Here is a 17884-nt window from a genome sequence, read left to right as displayed (position 1 = left end):
ACTTTTTTGGGGAAGTAATCAGTAATTAGTTACTGATTACTTTTTTCAAGTAACTTGACCAACACTGCTAGGAACCCATGCTGCTGAAATAGATGCAGTGCGCGGTTTAGCATTGTTTTGCTGAAACATACATCCCTTAAAAGAATATCATCTGGATGTTGCTGTGAAGCCTGCCTTTTAGCACTGATGATGCCATTCTAGATGTGTAATTCCACAGGATTTACAATGTTACTCCATACTATTGGAGGTCCTTCTCCTCTTTAGTCTGAGATGCAAATGTTTTCCACAAAGAATTTCACTTTCAGTGGCTTCTTCTTTGCTTTAAATTGCATTTTTGGATGCCAACTGTGTTCAAAGACAATGGTTTCTGTACGTGTTTCTGGGTCCATGCAGTGATATCAATGACAGAATCATGCCTGTTTTTAATGCAGTGCAACCTGTGGTCTTGATCAACTTTGACTTTTGGTCTTGTTCTTTGCACACAGAGATTTCTCTTGTTTCTCAGAATTTGGGGGTGATGATCTGCAAATTATTGCCTTCCATTTTTCATCCATAGTTTACACAGTGTCACATTTAAAAAAAAATGTGCAATTGGGGTTGTACTACAGATGGTAAGGGTGTAAAACAAAGAATATAAAACATGGAAATATGAAACCACTAGTGCGAAGTTCTTGGACTAGCTGTACCACGCAGCAAATCATAAATAATTGTCAGATGATCCATTAAATGCCACTACAAACATGGCTAGAAATCCAGTTCAGTGACTCCAGCTTTAGGGATAGAGTAGTGGTTAACACACGTTTGCTTACCAAGCAAACGGTTGCTAGCTCAATTCCTGCAAGAGACAGAAATTCCCCTTGGGGATGTCAGACAGGAAAGCAACCTGCTGTGAAGACCCATATTTTTCAACTTTGGAGATTACCAGCAGTTAAAAGTTATTGCCACATGGTACTGCTGGTTGTCTTTGATAATTTAATTTTGAAATTATAAAGACTAGCAATGATTATAGCTACTACCAGTGATTTGACAATCAGCAGTGACTCCCCCAGCTTTACCCGAGAAATAAATAAAATATTTTTGTGTAGGTGTGTAATATAGATAATAAGACGAGATAATAAAACGTAAAACAAATCAACACCATGACACACCACTAATAAAAAAATCGAAAAAAAAAATCTAAGTGTTCCTAAAGAAAGGTATTGCATGAAGTAAAGCGCTTTAAAGGCAAGTAAAAGAATATGTGTCTCTATCCCACTTGATGATTTGTTGAGTGTGCTGTGCAGTTCTTGTCTGTCTGTAACTCTCCCTATAAACCTAAAATTAAAAGTTTTTATCCAGGTTGAACTGCAACAGGTCTGCGAAATCCAAATGTCATTTGGGAGACATAAAAATAATATTCCCATATTACTATTATTTTATTTTATTTATGTTGCTGTTTTTAACTATGGTTTTTAAAGGATTTTATTAATATAATAATTGCTGTATTAATAATTACATAGTTATTGTGCATTAACTAATTTGCTGTTGCAGTTCCTCAATATGGCCACAAGGGGGCAATGACCACACATGTACTGTATAGTGCCGAGTTAAATATCGTAACACTTCCCATAAGCACTTTGAGCATTTACAAAGCTGCTGTTTGCTTCAAACTTGTTTTTTGGACGTATAACGTCGTATTGTTCGGTATTCAAATTAAATTTAGTTCTCTTTGTGAGCATTTCGAGGAAGATTGCCTTTTAAATACCACGCCCGTTTTAAGCCGTACCTTTTTATAATTGGACCGCAGCAACTCTGGGCGAGGTCACGAACCAGTTCCCTGCTGTGATTGGACAGTTAAGATGTCCGTCTTCGTGCTGTGGTCTCATAGGCTGCTTCACCCGGGGATTAACGTAAAGAAAAAACGCTCTACTTCCAATGAACGACAATGAAGAATAAGTAGGAACTCGAACGAATCTGGGATTTTAATTATTTAATAACATAAATTCTGATTTTTACTAGTGGCTCAACAGTTTTACTTCAATATTTTTTGGACGCGCGGGTCAGATAAGAAAGTTCTGGACACATCCTTAAGTGTTTCTACAAGTGTCTAAAACAAGGAAATCAGGCTAACGTTATGTAGCGAGCTAATCTCATTTATCTAGTCCAAAACTCCGTTTTCATTTTACGCCGTTATAACTTCTTCACAAAGGTAAGCCAAGCAGTTTATGTCTCCATTTGGTAATCATTTCAGTCGACTCTACATTTTTGCAAAAAAAAAAGAAAAAAAGAAAGACTTTAAATGTCTGCCGATAAATCTGGGTCAGTCAGTGTCTTCTTCGCCATGTCAGCTCAGTGAGGAAGGGGGCAAATTATTAGATGTCTTAATGGTCACCTGTTGGCTTCATTCTCTGCAGGTATGACCGAGTACAAACTTGTGGTGGTCGGGGCAGGAGGTGTGGGCAAGAGCGCTCTCACCATCCAGCTCATCCAGAACCACTTTGTGGATGAATACGATCCAACTATCGAGGTAAGTGACCAGCAGACGCAAAGTGCTGTAATACATAGTCTAATCTGGCGCTTAACTAGCATCCGTACTGCTCATTAGTGCTACAGATGTGTTATTAATCAGGTTTTTATTTTATCTATCAGAATTAGTCCGGTTTTAATGGTTGATATGTCCCGGTGTTGTTGGAAGAATTGCCGCTTGGAGCAGTTATAAGGATCCCGTGTTTATTTAATAAATTCTTTTCATTTCTGGCAAATGTTTGTCCATAAAACTGAGTATCCAACACAAGCAAAGTCCCAGTTTATGCCCTCAGAAGGAGCGTTTCTTTTAAGTATCGCCATTGCATATTAAAAAGAATCAGATTAATGTAGATTTTAGTTTTACAATAGTGCAGTTACATCACAGGATTGCTATTCCTGCTGCACGACCTCGTAACAAATCTTTTAAAGTGTTTTTGTTTAACACTGAGCTGATTTTAACACAATTTAATTTCATGTTTTTCTGTTAAGAGATTCACAGTCTTTATATATTTTGTGTCTGCAAATGGTGTACGTCACCACGTGGACTGCTGCTGTCACAGTCAGGCCAGAAACCTTGTTAAAACCTGCCCAAAACCTTCTAACACTGTAGTCCTCTGCCAAGGCAAGAACTGGAGGTGCAGCTTTGTCAGCAAGACTGTGCATGAAACACCAAGATGAATAGGTGATGCATTGGGGCAAGGGATGAGCAAATATCCGTTAAATTTCTGTGCAAATCCTCTTTAATTTAAAATTGTTAAACAGACCTTTTGCCTCAGCAGAGCTCATGTCCTCGGGATAACCTTCTAGTTTAAAGATGGCAATATTTGATAAAAATATAATCATCTTACCTGCAAATAACTGTCACGTTCTAATTTATCCCGTGTAAATAAACGTCAGCCTTCGTGCCAGTAAATGGTGCGATTCCATAATTGCTTATAAAATATTCACACTTGAGCACATTGATTTCAAAATCACCAAGATCTTGTTGCTACATGATGCAGCAGCGTGAGACTCAGGATGATGCATTGCAGCCTAACTCGTGCTGTCTTGCAGGACTCGTACAGAAAGCAGGTGGTGATTGATGGAGAGACATGTCTGCTGGACATCCTGGACACTGCAGGTCAGGAGGAGTACAGCGCCATGAGGGACCAGTATATGAGGACGGGAGAAGGCTTCCTCTGTGTGTTTGCCATCAACAACAGCAAGTCCTTTGAGGACGTTCACCTTTACAGGTAAAGGAAGTTTCGCGGGTTCACGCCAGCACAGACAGCTGGACAAAGAATTCAAACAGTAGTCTCCAAGTAGGACTAATTCCTTATTTCAGTCACACAGAGATTTAAGACAGCTGTGCATAGCTGTCTCAACTGTGCACATTTAGGCACTCAAAGGCTATTTCCTGTTTAGCGAGAACTGCACTTACTTGTCTACCAAATATCTGCAGATAAACTTAGCGTTTCTGCAATTTGTGTGGGGTCATTTGTAGATTTCGTAACTGTTCCAAAAATGTTTTGACTTGTAAATATAAAACGTTGCAAACAGGGAAGCCACAGATAAAAAGTGTAACACACACAGAACCCAGCGAGTGTTGCAACACCAACTAAATTATTCTGTCTGCAAATGATAAAACTAAAAAGACCACAGGTCTTCAGTCTGACCTGCTGAATAATATCGTCAGTCTGAACTGATCGACCAGCGTTTGCAACGTGCTCTGTCGCGTGTGTTCTCCTCAGAGAGCAGATCAGTAGGGTGAAGGACAGTGACAGCGTCCCCATGGTGCTCGTGGGGAACAAGAGCGACCTCAGCACCCGCACAGTGAAGACGCAGCAGGCGCAGGAGCTGGCGAGGAGCTACGGCGTGCCGTTTGTAGAGACCTCCGCCAAAACCAGACAGGTAACGGTAACCTGTCAACAGCACTCATCAATCCATTCTTGTGTTCCTGAATAAAACCTCCTGAAACGTCGAATCGGCTTCTTCTCTATTTTGCAGGGTGTGGAGGAAGCTTTTTATTCTCTAGTACGGGAGATCAGAAGATACAAGGAGACCAACCGCAGCAACAAGAAGAGCAAGAAGAACACTCAGAGACGTTGCATGATACTATAGCAAACCACACACAGAGCCAGCATCACTTACAGCACTTGTTTCTTCCTCCCCTCATCCCCACAACTGCCCCTGCACCTTGGAGACATCGCACACACCTCCACACAAGGACGTAGACATGCGGGGAAAGAAAAAACATCTATTTTTATTGGTGTTAAAGTTTCCAGTTATAGTGTGTATTCACAAGGTTTGTTATTCATACATTCATGTGCAGTGTCAATTTAGCAGCGTTTGGGAAAGTGTACTTTTTAAATGTGGTTTTATTGGAGTTTAGTGGGTCATTTTTAGCTTCTGTTGACCATTTAGATGTCAGGAGTTCACGGTAATGCATCACTGCACTTTACACTGTCACATTTCCATTTGTTATTGTAGTGCTCAGCACATTTCCACTTTTTTTTTTTATAAAATTTGCTGAATGGTCAGTGTTTGACTTCATGAGGAAACTGTTTAAGTGAGCTGGAGAGTTTGGAGGTTGTGTTATTTTTTTCCTGTGAGACCACTTTACCATGGAAACGTAGTTAGTCAAAACCTTTTCTAAAATCGTTCCCCTTGTGTGCATTTTTTGAAATACAAATAGGTTGGTGCAGTCTCTGGGGCTTGAAACACATCAGCATTATTTACTTTTGAATTAATTTTTTTCTAAAAGAAAAAAAAAATCTTGTAGGATTTCCCCGTTAACAAACCTCAAAACTGTGTTTCAAACTCCCAGGTGCACTTTAGTCACTTCCTGTTGTGTGGTGAATGCAGATTTTAGAATTAGTGCTACTTTAAAAGCTACTCAGGAATACAGCGTCGAATCAGACGCTGATTTATAACAGAGAAAAATCGGACGATCTGATTCCTCTGCTCGTCATTTTTTTAAGGCCGTTATTGGTGTGAACATTCACACTTGACTCCAAAGTCCATTTTTAACAGTTATTTTGCCAGTGTTGTTGTCAGGGGTTCATTACTGTGTCCAAACACTGTATATGTGACACCAAACTCCACCACAGCATGTAGTTTGTGAAAACAACGCTGTGGTACTACACAAAACATGTCGAGCACAGGAACACTCGTGAGGTGTGGTCATTTTTCTGTTGAACTACAAACATCCGACAATTTAAAAACCAGCATCTGTGTATTTACTAAAAACGACGTCACTGTTCAGTGAACTAACTTCAGGGGAGTTGCATCTTGCTAACAAGTCAATCCATCCATGTAGGATTTTTACTTTTTTAATTGTCTTAACCAGAGGGCTCTGACTGCCTAATGCATATATGATTATTATATGATCAAGGAGGTTAACTGAGTAAGACGTTGTAAATCTGTAATGCGCTCTGCTGTAAGAAACGAGTAAAAGTCTTCAGCTTTTACATGGTGTCCGTTTTGTTCATATAATTGTTACTTGCGGGCTTTTGAGAGGGAATAACTGATAGGCAACAGGTGCATGTACCTGAATTAGGATGCAGCTTATGATGTAAATTTCCAACGTTTAAGAGGTTTTTTGGCAGCCCTGCCTTGAGAAAGCGTCACCTGCACTTGCACAGGTGATCTTCAGACCAAGCCTCACAGAAGTTATCAGACTGACTTTTCACCAAACATTGTGTCAGCTCTCAAAAAAGGAAATGAAAAAAGGAAAAAATTGTTTTACCTATCAGCGCTTTTGAACATGAAGTTGTACTAGCGGTTTCCCCAGACCTGCTTTGCTCTCCCGTTGCCGCTTGCAACTATATTTACGGGTTTTTCTTCTGAAGTGCAAAATCAGTGGGGAGGAAGGGCTGTGGTTTGAGGTTTGACTGAGACAAAGTGCTGAAGGTAATCAAGTTCCCCTTTTCATTTCTGTGAAATTATGCACTTTGATGTCAAAGACTCGGGTGTGTAAGTACGTACACAGCTGAACAGGGTCATTCAGAAACTGGAGATGTGACGCTGTTGACGTGTTGATTCATCACTTCTAATGAGATTCCCTTTTAAATGTTCAGTGAGTAAAAACCACAATTTCTTTTTTGATTTTATTTTACAAAACTCTACTTATTGTCATTTATTCATATTAGAAAACATTAAAAAAAAAAAATAGTCATATATATGCATTTCTTTTTTTTTTAACAAAAGAAAATACAGTGAAAGGTCGTCTGAAATTAGGCACATGAGCGATCGCAGCGAGCTAGCGTCTCCCTCACCATCCGAAACGAGACACCAGCTTGCTCTGGTCGTCCAGGTCTTTCTGAACCTTTTTCCTCATGTAGAAGATCGGACAATCCCGGCTGCAGAGGAGACAGCGGGTACAGCGTTATTGTAATTCTGCTGCAAACCAATCAACCGTTGTCCGTTATCATGAAAATGATCATGTCATTCATATACACACCTGGTGCACAGCACATCTTCATGGAGTGAGCCTTGACAGCGCTGACACTGAGTCCACAAGCGAGAGAAACGCTCCTCCAGCGCATTCAGGTGAAAGATCTGTGGTGATAATGTGGACTAATTAGCAATGCACTAAGACCTAAATTTTATTGGTTTTGTTTTTATCTCCCGACACTGATAGAGCAGAGCTATTCTGCTCTGCCACTTTACCTCTTTTTGGTAGAGCTCAGATTCTTTCTTCTTGCAGAAATCACACACGGCCGCTGCAAAGATGCACATTACATGTTATGTGCAAAACTTCCAGCTTTGTCATTTTCCAAAACACCAGCTGAAGTAAAGAAGGTGGAAATTGCACACACACCATCTGTCTTGAGCACAGCTTTGCAGCCAATACAGGTGCTTCTCTTCTGAGCAAACGCCATGAGGCCTCCAACCTTTGAGGTTAACACAGTTTTACAGCGTGTGTGGTCGCCCTCTGAAACACATCACCAAAGAGCAACGATAAGATTCACAGTAACACATCACACCTCTTACGATTATGTTCACAATAACGGTTTTTGGAAAGTCTAGTTCTTATTTTTATTTCAGTTAACTTTTTTAAACTTGTATTTTCCATACATGTTAAAATACTTGGTCAGGTGTGCTGACTTACTGAGCAGGATGCTTTCTGCTTTGCTCTCTCCCAGGATGGGCTCAAATATTCTCAACAGAGGTTTGGACAGCTGCTGCTCCAGGTAGTATTGTGTGTCAATGGGAATGTTGTTCTCCAGCACGTAGATGGGGTCCTGAATGGAAATGTGGTATGGGGATCATTATCAAAGCTGAATGTTTCCACTAAGAAAGAAACAGATGAAACATCAACACGCCCTACACACCTCTGACTTCATGTATGCCGCTGCTCCCTTCGCAGCCTTGATGATGACATATGGGACTCTGTCTCCCAGGTTGGGGGCGCTACCTGCATCTCTTTTCCTCATCCTGTAAATCAGATTTAAAGGCTTAAACGTTTTTTTCTCTAACATCTTATTTGAAGGAAGACATCTTGGTATCTAGTTATCAACCAATCGGACCTCTCTGCTAGCTCCACGTGCGCCTGCTTGCCAGCATACTCCTGGGCAGTGCGCGTTAGCTCCTTGGTGATGACCAGCTGGCTGATGTCGATGCGATTGCAGAGCAGGTCTGAGATCACCTCTTTGGCGTGTTCCACGGCCCCCTGGGGATCCCTGAAGAAACATCACAACAGCTCTGGTTGTTGTTTTTAAGCCATGTCAGCATCTCTGGTTCATAATCAACCAGACTGTCAAAGACAGAGCTGAGCAAATTAAGTCCAAAGTTTAGAAATCATGACTTATTTCTGGACTCCACAAAATAAACTGAGTGCAGCCAGAGTATGCGTTTACCTGTCTATGAGGATTTTCTGCAGACAGGTGTTGATGAGGTTAGCCACCAGAGGGCAGTTGTCTCTGCGGACGGTCTCAATACCTTTGCAGTCCATTTTGTCATGCGTGCTTGCACTGGAGGAGAAATACAGGCCTGCGTAGCGCTTCTTATTGATCAGCAGATATGGGTAGTACACCTGGTGAAATATTAATAAAGACATAATTAATACAACAGCTCTTTGAAAGCATCAGGTCTAAGCTAAGAGGACCTGACTGCAAACCCCGGTCACCTTTAGACCTTCACTAGGACTCAGGATAGAGGAAGACCGTGACACATACAGAAAGCAAAAGGCCAAACACGGGGCAGCTGAACTGAAACATGACACACAGTCCTGGACTGTGCTGAACAGCGCGAATCTGGTAAATACTGGAAATTACTTGCTGGCTTGTACTGCTTGGTTACAATTGAAAAAGAAAAAATCCATCTAATTATCTTTCTAATTATCTGATATGCACCACAGCAAAGGTAAAATAATGAAGGTCATTCCAAATTAACCAAACTCTCAATGCAAACTAATTTTCAATCACAAAGTGAAAGTGAACTTTGTAGTGTTTGTTTTTATTTTTATGTGGCCAATTATATTCACAACACAGACCTGCATCATGAAATAAAGCCATAATATGAGCGCCCCCTGTTGGAGTTGGGGGGGCAGTTCCTGCTTCAGTGACAACAACAGGCTACAAAACTGTTCGGGACTTTATTATCTTGCAGAGTCAGTTTTTCAGGTAATAGGTCAGTGCTTTTTGAACATTAAGATCTTCAGATCACCTCATCTTAATCCATTTGAATCACATTTGAGGTTTGAAAACTAGAACCCTGCCTTGCAGCTGCATGTTTCTGTCATACAGTCACACTGCCGTTCATAACAGTGTTTAACCAGATTCATAACAGGCTGCTTAAATAAATTAAGGGGAACGCTTAATCATCACAGCATAATGCAAAATTATTTCAGCTTAAGGGATGCAAGTCTGTTCATTTAACCTGCACCGATGTTGAGGCGCCAGCAACATTTGCAGCATGAACGGTATGAAGCGCATGTCGTGGCATGACTAGATTGTATTTGCAGCGAATAAAGTGGGCGTAAAATGCAGAGACAAATATTTACAAGATATAAAAGATAAATAAATAGATCTGCAGCTGTTATTTATTAAACTACATTCACACCAAAACTAAGAACTTCAAGACAGACAAACATGATTCCATCACATTTTTACACTGGTCGCTCCCCAGTTGGCCTTGCACCCAGCACATCCTTGCTGTTGCTCCACTGGTAGCAAATAGGTATTTACATTTTTTCCCCCTCAATCAAAAGAAAGTTTTCCACAGTCATGCATTTGAGTGAACTGGTGGACATGCGTACCGGATGTACTGTATATGATCAGTTTTCCTACATGTATTTTTGATGATCCTGATGGAGTCTACAGGCCAAAACACACTGGTCAAAGAATGAAGTTGTTCTTCATACTACAAGTGTTGCTGAAGCAACTTTAGCTTCTTCAGCCGTTTTTGGATCTGCCAGTTCTGTCATTCCCCGGCAAATACCACTCAAGCTGCACGCCACTGGGCTATATGCAAAGGTCACAGTAAAAGCTGTCAGACCCTTATACCATGGTCATGAAGCCTGTTCCTCCAGGAGCAGATGACAGTGCTGCTGTTGGGCTCAGAATCTTCTATGTGTGCTTTGTGTAACAGACTGTAAAACCAGTCAGGAGGAAAGAGGAGAGACCGTGACCACCACCTGGAAAAACCACTTCTCTTTTTGGGGGCCATCTTGTTGTTGCCTTTGGCATGCACTAGTTGTCACTTTCATTTGCACCAAAACAGCTGAAACTGTTTCACAATGGCTCATCTGTCCTAACAGGACAAAAATATCGAGACCAAGTGTTTTAAGCAGTGCACATGTAGAGAAGTCGAAGACATTTCTGGACTGAACCGGTACCTTCTCAAACTCCAGTTTGATGGGTGGTGTGAAATGGGATGATACCCACTCGGCCGCCTCTCTCCCGATATCCATGGCCTCTTTTACTGTTGCAACTCCGAGCTTTACCATGACAGAGTCCGTGTCTCCATAAATTACCTGAACAGGACAACAAAACATATAACGTGTCAAGTGTTTTTGATACATCAGATCATCAAGGAATAAGAGATTGGTTCATAACTGGGCTCACCCTGGCGTCAGCCTGGTAGCCATTGGAAAGTGTGTACTTAGACTCCACCAGCTGCTTGGTTTGCTCAATCATCTGTCTTCCAAAACCAGTGACACTCTGGATGAGACAAAATGCAATATTTCAATACATTTAAATCACTAAATTACCAATGATGCTGGAAAAACATTTAGCATTTCAGCCACACTGCAGGTCAGAAGTTTTGATGTTTAGGGAAAAGATCTTCTCACAAAACAGCCTGAAACTGAGATCACTGTAGTTCAGCTATCACCTACAGAAAGTCTTTGTTTTTGTATTTTTTCAGGGGGGGTAGGGTAACATTTTTCTCCACCTGTTCTGTGGTTTCTTTTTCAACACTAATCTTTGCCCTACATCTCTGATGTTTTCTGTTTACATCTGTGCACAATACAAAGTACTGTGCAAAGTAGTTTAATGAAGGCAACCTGGTTTAGACTGACAAATGCAGTGTTGCAGATCCTGAATTGTGAACATTTGATGTCCAAAACAAGTCATCCAATCTAAAGCGCTGACCTGTGAGATCTCTAGGCAGGGCAGTTTGCCCACTTGGGCCCCCGTGAAGCCATACACAGAGTTCGCGCTGATTTTGAGGGCCAGCTGTCGGCCGTCCAGCACCTGCTTCTTGAAGGGGTCTGTTTCCTTTTTTAGCTCTGCTTTGGCCCTGCAGACAGACGGTGGGATCACACAGGTTGTGAACTCATAGATCAACTATTTCCAACTCAACTCTTCTTCTACAGCTTTTGGAAGATCGTCATTCCAGTCCAAACAGTTTCTGTGATTGATTTTAAACAATTCAAACCTCTTTCGGGCAGACAGCAGGTTTTCCAGGATCTCTGGGAGAAGTCCCTTTCTTAGAGAACTCTTCACAAAGAGATCGCCTGTTGGAGTCTTGATGAAGTCCTCGGGAGCCAGGCTGAACACATACAATCGGTTAATGACTCAGCTTTCACTCAAATATAATATAAACAGTGCATGAATAAAGTGAATTCACATCGTGCACAACTGTTCTGATCTTAACTTGGTTAATGGCCTTAAACTAGCTAAAGAAGCCTACCTATAAATTCAATTGCTTTGTTAGTTTCACATGACCCTTTGAATACTGTTCAATATAATTTTTGTAGTTTTCAATGGAAGTAGACAAAACACATTAAGCTTGTTTGTCTGCATGCTTTATTTGGCTGACTTTTAACGCTGGTTCTCTGTCCTGAGACAACCCCAAAGGGATGCAAATCTCAGAATCTCTGAATCCTGAGTTTTGCTTGTTAGGAGAATGCATAAACCATTACACCACAGGATCACCTAAAAAGAAAATTGCTTACCCCAGTTTCTCCACTGAGCCTTTCTGCAGCAGAGTGGTGTAGCACAGATTGTGAGCCATCATGATGGACGGATACAAGGAGGAGAAATCCAATGTGGTAATGGGAAGGCTGTAATATCTACACGGAAGAGAGCAGGGTAGAAAATTACATGACAAGGCTGCAGATGTAACACGTGAAGACAACAGTGGACTGACACAAACATAGATGCATTTACCCTTTCTCTGGCTCAATGACAGTAGCTCCAGTGTAGTCCTCGCCTCCTTCTGTCTTTACAACGGGCATTACCAGATCCTGTTTTGTGGCCTAAACATAAACACGCACTCAGTTTCCAAATCCCAGGTATGCAAATGCAGGAGCCATGTTCGCTTCGGCATTGTTACCTGTCGCAGCAGCTGAGAGACTACTTTGATCTGCTGGCCTCGTGAGAGCAGGTACGTGAGAGGCACACCGGTCACTCTGGCCATCTCCATGTAGTTAATCACACACATTAGCTTCAGCAGCAGGCGCAGGGGCAGATAGGCGTCTTTCAGACAGTAGACTGCCAAACGACGGCGCGTCTGTTCATTTCCATTCTGTGACAGAGGAAGAAAGGGAAAAACAAATTAATATTAGATAGTTTTTTTAAATTCCCAACAAGGCTGTCTTGATCTTACCTGCAAATCAGTGATGATTGAGTGCTGCACATCCTCCTTCTGCTCTTGCAAAAAGTGGAAACTCACAGCGTTCAATGTGTATGAGCGCAACTTATAATCCCTGAGAAGAACCTGAAAGAAAAGGCACCAACTCAAAGCTCAGTCTTCCCCTAACAACATTCCCAAATACAAAATGTACCGCATGTCTTTGTTGACCTGCACAGAAAGAGAAAGTACTGACCTGCAGCAGGTCGAACTGAACACGGCCCTCCATGTTAATGGTCTTGTTTTCTCTGCGGCCCATCTGCTTGCTCTGAAAATTCAAGTCTTTCAAAACTGATTTGATGCCTCGCACTCGGCCCAAGTACGGAAAATAATTCACCTGAAAATGAGAGAACATTTATCACCTAGTGGATAAACACGGGAATGAGTGCGCAATTAGGTTTTTCCATTAAATCGTCAATATACATGTTGAAGCTTCATCTTTCAAGAATATTTCAGGCTTTGTCAGTGGACTAAAATAAATGAAGCTCCATCTAACCTTTAAAGCAGCTGCCCTGTTGAGCAAGTACGGAAAGTCAAAGTTTTGGATGTTGTAGCCAGTAATAATGTCCGGATCAACAGTCCTCAAAAACTCAGCCCAGCTCTGCTCATACAGACACAAAACAAAAAAAATATGACTTGAAAGGAAACAAAGAAACCATATCAAACTATGTATGCATTTCACTGCTTTAAGTGTACACGTGTATACCTGCAGTAACTTCGTCTCTTGTGTAAAGCACAGTATCTGAGAGCCAACGATGCTGGCGCAGGACTGCAGGGTGAAGACTGTGCGAATGAAGGGCTCCATTTCACCCTGACGCTGCACCATAGATGCAATTTGAATCACAGGATCTTTGTCCGGTTCAGGGAAGATTCCTGGAAGTAAAGAGGCAACACCAGAGTCATTTGATTTTCATCAAGTTAGACCAGCCTTGGTCATGCGCTTAAATAACGTTTTAACAGTTATTCTAACGCGGAGTAAGAACTCCAGAGAATTCTTGTGTAAACAAAGCACCTTTTCTTCCTGCGCACTCTATGTCAAAGCTGAGGACTCTGAGTGGTGCAATCCTCTGCCACTCTCCCTCTGCGGGGTGACTTATCAGATCCTTCCATCCCACATCCACCTCATACTGACACAAGGAGGCCTGGAGGAAAAGAACAAGAGTGGCAAAGTTCACAAACACCATTTACCTATACAAAAACATTAAAACCGCACGATCGAACATGAAATTAAACTAGTGACCAAGGTAACATCGTGAGAGATTGTACACCCACCTTTCCTGGGGACTGAGAACTCGTGTTACCCGTGCTCTTCTCTTCGCGCACTCTGTACTTCCCTTTTGGGAGCTCAATCCAACAGCAACCCACCACGTTGCTGTCCACCATAAACCTAACAACACATACACATGCATGAACATATACACACACAGTCTAAAGAGACACAATGTTGTTGTTTTTTTAAATTTACTGGCAGTTTTCTACATACAACATTTATCCACATAACTTCGTTAATTACAATAAATGGCTTCCTTTGAACACTTTAACAATGCTGGGATTTCAACAGTGTTTTTGCATCAACAAAACGCTACAGTGAGTATAAGTTTAACCTTCGGTTTCTTTTGGTATTTTCAAAAAAGGATACAGCTTCCTTTTGTGTATTTAAACGATAACGGTCATTTTCATCTCTCCACCATGTTTTCCAAATTATTTTGTACCTTTTTCTTAAGCACACACACCTGATTTCAAAGTCTATGTTGGCCTCGTAGGATTGGTAATTGCTGGTAGGGAAATGGGCAAACTTAAAGCCCTGTTCCAGCAGTCTCTTTGCGGGGGCGATGAGACGAGGCATCGCCATGGTTATCCGCAAGAAATCGATAATGCATTTCCCATGGTAACCATACATGCCTGTGAGAAAGAAACAAAAAACAAAAACAAAAAGAGGGATAAGTGACGTTTTCATCTCAAATGAACACCATTTTGTTTTATAATCGTATAAGATTGTAACACACAGTAATAAAGTATAAAAGTTAATGTATTACTGAATGTTGCTATCCAACAAGGTTCAAGACCTTGATCACAATACACATCTGCATTTGTGCTTGTCTTCACAGACTCTGTTTTTTTGTTTGTTTTCCACTTAATAATAAACTTGTACTCACTCTCTTTGCGGGTGATGTCCACAGCCAACACTGTGACTGAGATATTGTCCTTATTGGAGCGCATGTCCTTCAGGACAGCAGAGTTCAGCTCCTTTTTAAATTCCACCAGGTGAGCAGACATGAACCCTTTTCAATTAAAGCAACCAGAGGGCAACATTAGATTTAGAGCATGAATTACATTTTTATTATTTTCTCCCTAAAAGCAGAAATTAGACAGCTCAGAACAAAGAGAAGAGGTTACAACTGTAACAGCTACTTTAAAGCTATTTATAGTGAGGAAACATAGTATACCACATAAATGCAAAGTCAACATGATGACAAGCACTCACCATTTGGAGCAGGGACGTAGAAGTAAGGGGCAAAGCCGTGAACATGGCAGCACACGCTGTTGCCATTGTCTGTTACACCAAACATCCGAATGATTGGCACTTTTCCTTGCGACTGACCGGGCATGCCCGCTACCGTTTCCCCTGCATGACACAAAACCATTGAAAGCCAAATTACACACCACAATATTCATAAGCAACAACGAATATGCTCTGAAAGGTTGATATAACTGTAAGTCAGCTCGGATGTTTTCATATCATGCTACAAGCTCGCCAGGTCGATATTTCTGGGACTCAAATTTAGAGCAAAAGCCGCTTTGACAAACATTATATTTGATAATTACCCAAATAGTAGTCCAGATCAATCTGCTGGAACACCAGAGTATCAGATGATGGGTCCAGTGAGGGGGCAGGAGGACGTCGCCAGCGAGGGTTTAGGTCTGCTGAGAAAAGGTCACCTGACAGGATGGAAGAAGAAATTAAATTATCATGCTTGAGGGATCTGTAACTTTACTACAGGTCACTAAATAACTCATTAAATTCCTCCTGTGTGATGAGAACATTTACATCACCTGTGAATGTGCGCTTTGCAGTTTAATACTCACCTACTGGAATAACATCGTGTCCCGCCTGCCCCTCCATTTCCTCTGCATCCATATCTGCTTCTTCAAACATGGACAACTCCTCTTCAAACTGCGAAGGACTGTCCTCCCATTCACCCATTGTTTTACCCCGTTTGGCCTGGGATGGACCACCCATGAGACGGCTGCCGTTGTGTCGTTTATGATCCATGCCTGCAAGCTGATTTAATCAGAACACAGTTTAAAAGGGAACACATGCAGTCTCGACACCGACCGTCAAAAACACAGTAAAACAAACTGGTGCTTATTAGTCATGGGACTAGTAGTAATCATCCACAACCTTCCCACCGCACAGCCTGTTGCCATGTTACTGTGAGTGCTGTCGCACACCTTGTAGCTCCACACAGCACACTACACAGTTAGCCTAACATCCAAACAGTGCAGGTCTCTGTCCCCTTCACCTCTACATTTGTGATAATTCATCCACGTGTCAGTGGCGTACTTTCAAATGTAACATTTGACTGGAAGGTATGAAATTATATGACACTCAATAATGGAGCAGTAAAGCCTCATGACAAGGTACACGGACGTTTCTTTTCTTTGTAAGAGCTAAGGCAGTAAGCTAGCGCGCGGGTATAAACACATACAGGTCTCGCGCCCTCGGGCTAATCTTACCCAGTTGTAGAAGCAATCCTTCCGTGAAATCTGCCACGAAAACTTATCAGTGGCTGCTGCGTTTCTAACTTCTAAACGCCTAACAATGGCACTTCCTCACAACAGAACCGGACTGAGAACTGCTCCCGCCACCCTTCTTTGATTTGCAAACTTTCACCGACGAACGCGCGGAAATTTTGCGTCTAGATACCAGGCTAAGAAATAAAGCAATGGCCAACCACGTCACAGAATGGGCGGAAACCTAACGGCATAAAAGAGGAAGTTGAGCGCGACTCGACTAAACCCAGTGCAAGAAAAAGACGGTGTTTTCCCGGCAAAATGACGTCGGATAGTACGTAGTAGTAATGGAGGGAAATTTGCTTTTTTTTAACCGTCTTTCCTGTTTTTTGTTTTTTTTTTTAGATAGACAGATAAATAGATATTTGGCATGCTTCATTCATTTAAGTAGTATAATTGAGTTAGAATTGGCAAATTAGTTAATTGTTTATTCATGCATGCTTATACACGTATTAAATAGTTAATGCATGCCTATATATGGATATAAATTACTTTATTTTTCTTATATACTCATAAGAACAGACTGAATATATAATATGTGTTGTCACTTTAAATGACTTCACTTTTAATAAAAACTGTTAAATCCTCATGGCAGGAGGAAATGGCTGATAAAGTGTCTGCACTTGTATCTGAACTCAACAGTCTCATCCAGCGAATACGTGATGGACTGGACTAAATCAAGACTATACTTTCTAAACTATGACTGCTCCAGATGTATTATTGAGCAATAGAATATAGTTTGGAGATAAGCTGTTTTGCACAATTTGGAGTTGACAAGAGGAAGTGTACTAATCTACAGGTGAAAGAAAAACGTAAAGTGGCTTTCGTAAAGGGTAAGGTTACCACGTGCCAGCACAACACTTTTAGTACTGGTTCTTCCAGCGTCCTCGGAGCTCTGCTAAAAAATATGAACATTATAGTCAAAATATTTTCTCCATTTTGGTGGTTTGATGATTTTGTGCTGGGAAAAGGTTATGGATTGCACAACACTGGTCACTACATTCTTCATTTCCAGTTAATACTTGTACAGCTGCTGTTATTGTGTATATATATATTTATATTTCTTCATACATTCTTATATAGTTCTATATTGTGTATTTTGTTGTACAGTTATTTTATTTTCAACTTATTTTCAATTTATATATTTTATCTTTATCTTATTCTTTCCCAGTTAAATTTACCCTTCATTCTAATTTGTGTTGTACAGTTATTTCATTTTTAACCTTAATTTATATTTTATTCCTTCCTAGTTAAATTTACCCTTTTTAATTTTTCATATTTATTTCCTATCTTATTCATAGCCTTTTCCTTTTTTGTTTTCTTTAGGTCACGAGCAGTTGTCCAAGCATTTCACTACATATCGTACTGTGTATGACTGTGTACGTGACAAATAAAATTTGAATTTGTTGTATCTTACAGTAAAGTACTGGCATTTAAATGCATCTTTTACAGTATTATTACTGTATTCGCATTTACAATACACTACTACTGTGTACTATTTTAAATGAAGTTACAAAAGAAGAAT

At 40.9% G+C, this 17884-nt stretch overlaps 2 protein-coding genes across 2 annotated transcripts; one reads left to right on the top strand and one right to left on the bottom strand.

The window, feature by feature from the left end:
* Positions 1–1712: 1712 nt before the first annotated feature.
* LOC146711150 (GTPase KRas) lies at positions 1713–5954 on the top strand. Its single transcript, XM_085453899.1, has 5 exons — positions 1713–2188; positions 2394–2506; positions 3559–3737; positions 4236–4395; positions 4492–5954. Exons 2-5 carry the CDS (start codon positions 2396–2398, stop codon positions 4603–4605), a joined length of 564 nt encoding a protein of 187 aa, XP_085310025.1. The 5' UTR covers positions 1713–2188; positions 2394–2395; the 3' UTR covers positions 4606–5954.
* Positions 5955–6571: 617 nt separating this feature from the next.
* pold1 (polymerase (DNA directed), delta 1, catalytic subunit) lies at positions 6572–16590 on the bottom strand. Its single transcript, XM_085453898.1, has 27 exons — positions 16303–16590; positions 15652–15847; positions 15391–15504; positions 15050–15190; positions 14721–14846; positions 14298–14466; positions 13837–13951; positions 13577–13706; positions 13271–13437; positions 13061–13165; positions 12761–12901; positions 12541–12651; positions 12268–12459; positions 12102–12190; positions 11888–12004; positions 11368–11481; positions 11082–11229; positions 10554–10649; positions 10325–10462; positions 8346–8521; positions 8016–8168; positions 7821–7923; positions 7598–7730; positions 7307–7420; positions 7156–7208; positions 6947–7044; positions 6572–6845 (listed from the first exon to the last, which is right to left on the bottom strand). The coding sequence occupies exons 2-27, from the start codon at positions 15836–15838 to the stop codon at positions 6758–6760; spliced, it is 3318 nt and encodes a 1105-aa protein (XP_085310024.1). The 5' UTR covers positions 15839–15847; positions 16303–16590; the 3' UTR covers positions 6572–6757.
* Between the last annotated feature and the right edge of the window lie 1294 nt (positions 16591–17884).

Source organism: Copadichromis virginalis, linkage group LG4, assembly GCF_057382275.1.
Source record: "Copadichromis virginalis isolate Kocher_CV1m ecotype Utaka linkage group LG4, C_Virginalis_male_GT1.1, whole genome shotgun sequence".
Classification (NCBI taxonomy): Eukaryota; Metazoa; Chordata; class Actinopteri; order Cichliformes; family Cichlidae; genus Copadichromis; species Copadichromis virginalis.
Note: the sequence above shows the minus strand (reverse complement) of the source record. Positions and strands in the feature narration are given on the sequence as shown.

Excerpts from the sequence above, each read along its gene's own strand:
- LOC146711150 (XM_085453899.1), top strand. The coding sequence starts at position 2,396 with ATGACCGAGTACAAACTTGTGGTGGTCGGGGCAGGAGGTGTGGGCAAG. Across the intron at positions 2,507-3,558 it reads AATACGATCCAACTATCGAG|GACTCGTACAGAAAGCAGGT; the intron begins GTAAGTGACCAG and ends GCTGTCTTGCAG. Across the intron at positions 3,738-4,235 it reads GAGGACGTTCACCTTTACAG|AGAGCAGATCAGTAGGGTGA; the intron begins GTAAAGGAAGTT and ends TGTTCTCCTCAG.
- pold1 (XM_085453898.1), bottom strand. The coding sequence starts at position 15,838 with ATGGATCATAAACGACACAACGGCAGCCGTCTCATGGGTGGTCCATCC. Across the intron at positions 12,005-12,101 it reads GTCATTGAGCCAGAGAAAGG|ATATTACAGCCTTCCCATTA; the intron begins GTAAATGCATCT and ends TCTTCCGTGTAG. Across the intron at positions 6,846-6,946 it reads GAAGATGTGCTGTGCACCAG|CCGGGATTGTCCGATCTTCT; the intron begins GTGTGTATATGA and ends TCTCCTCTGCAG.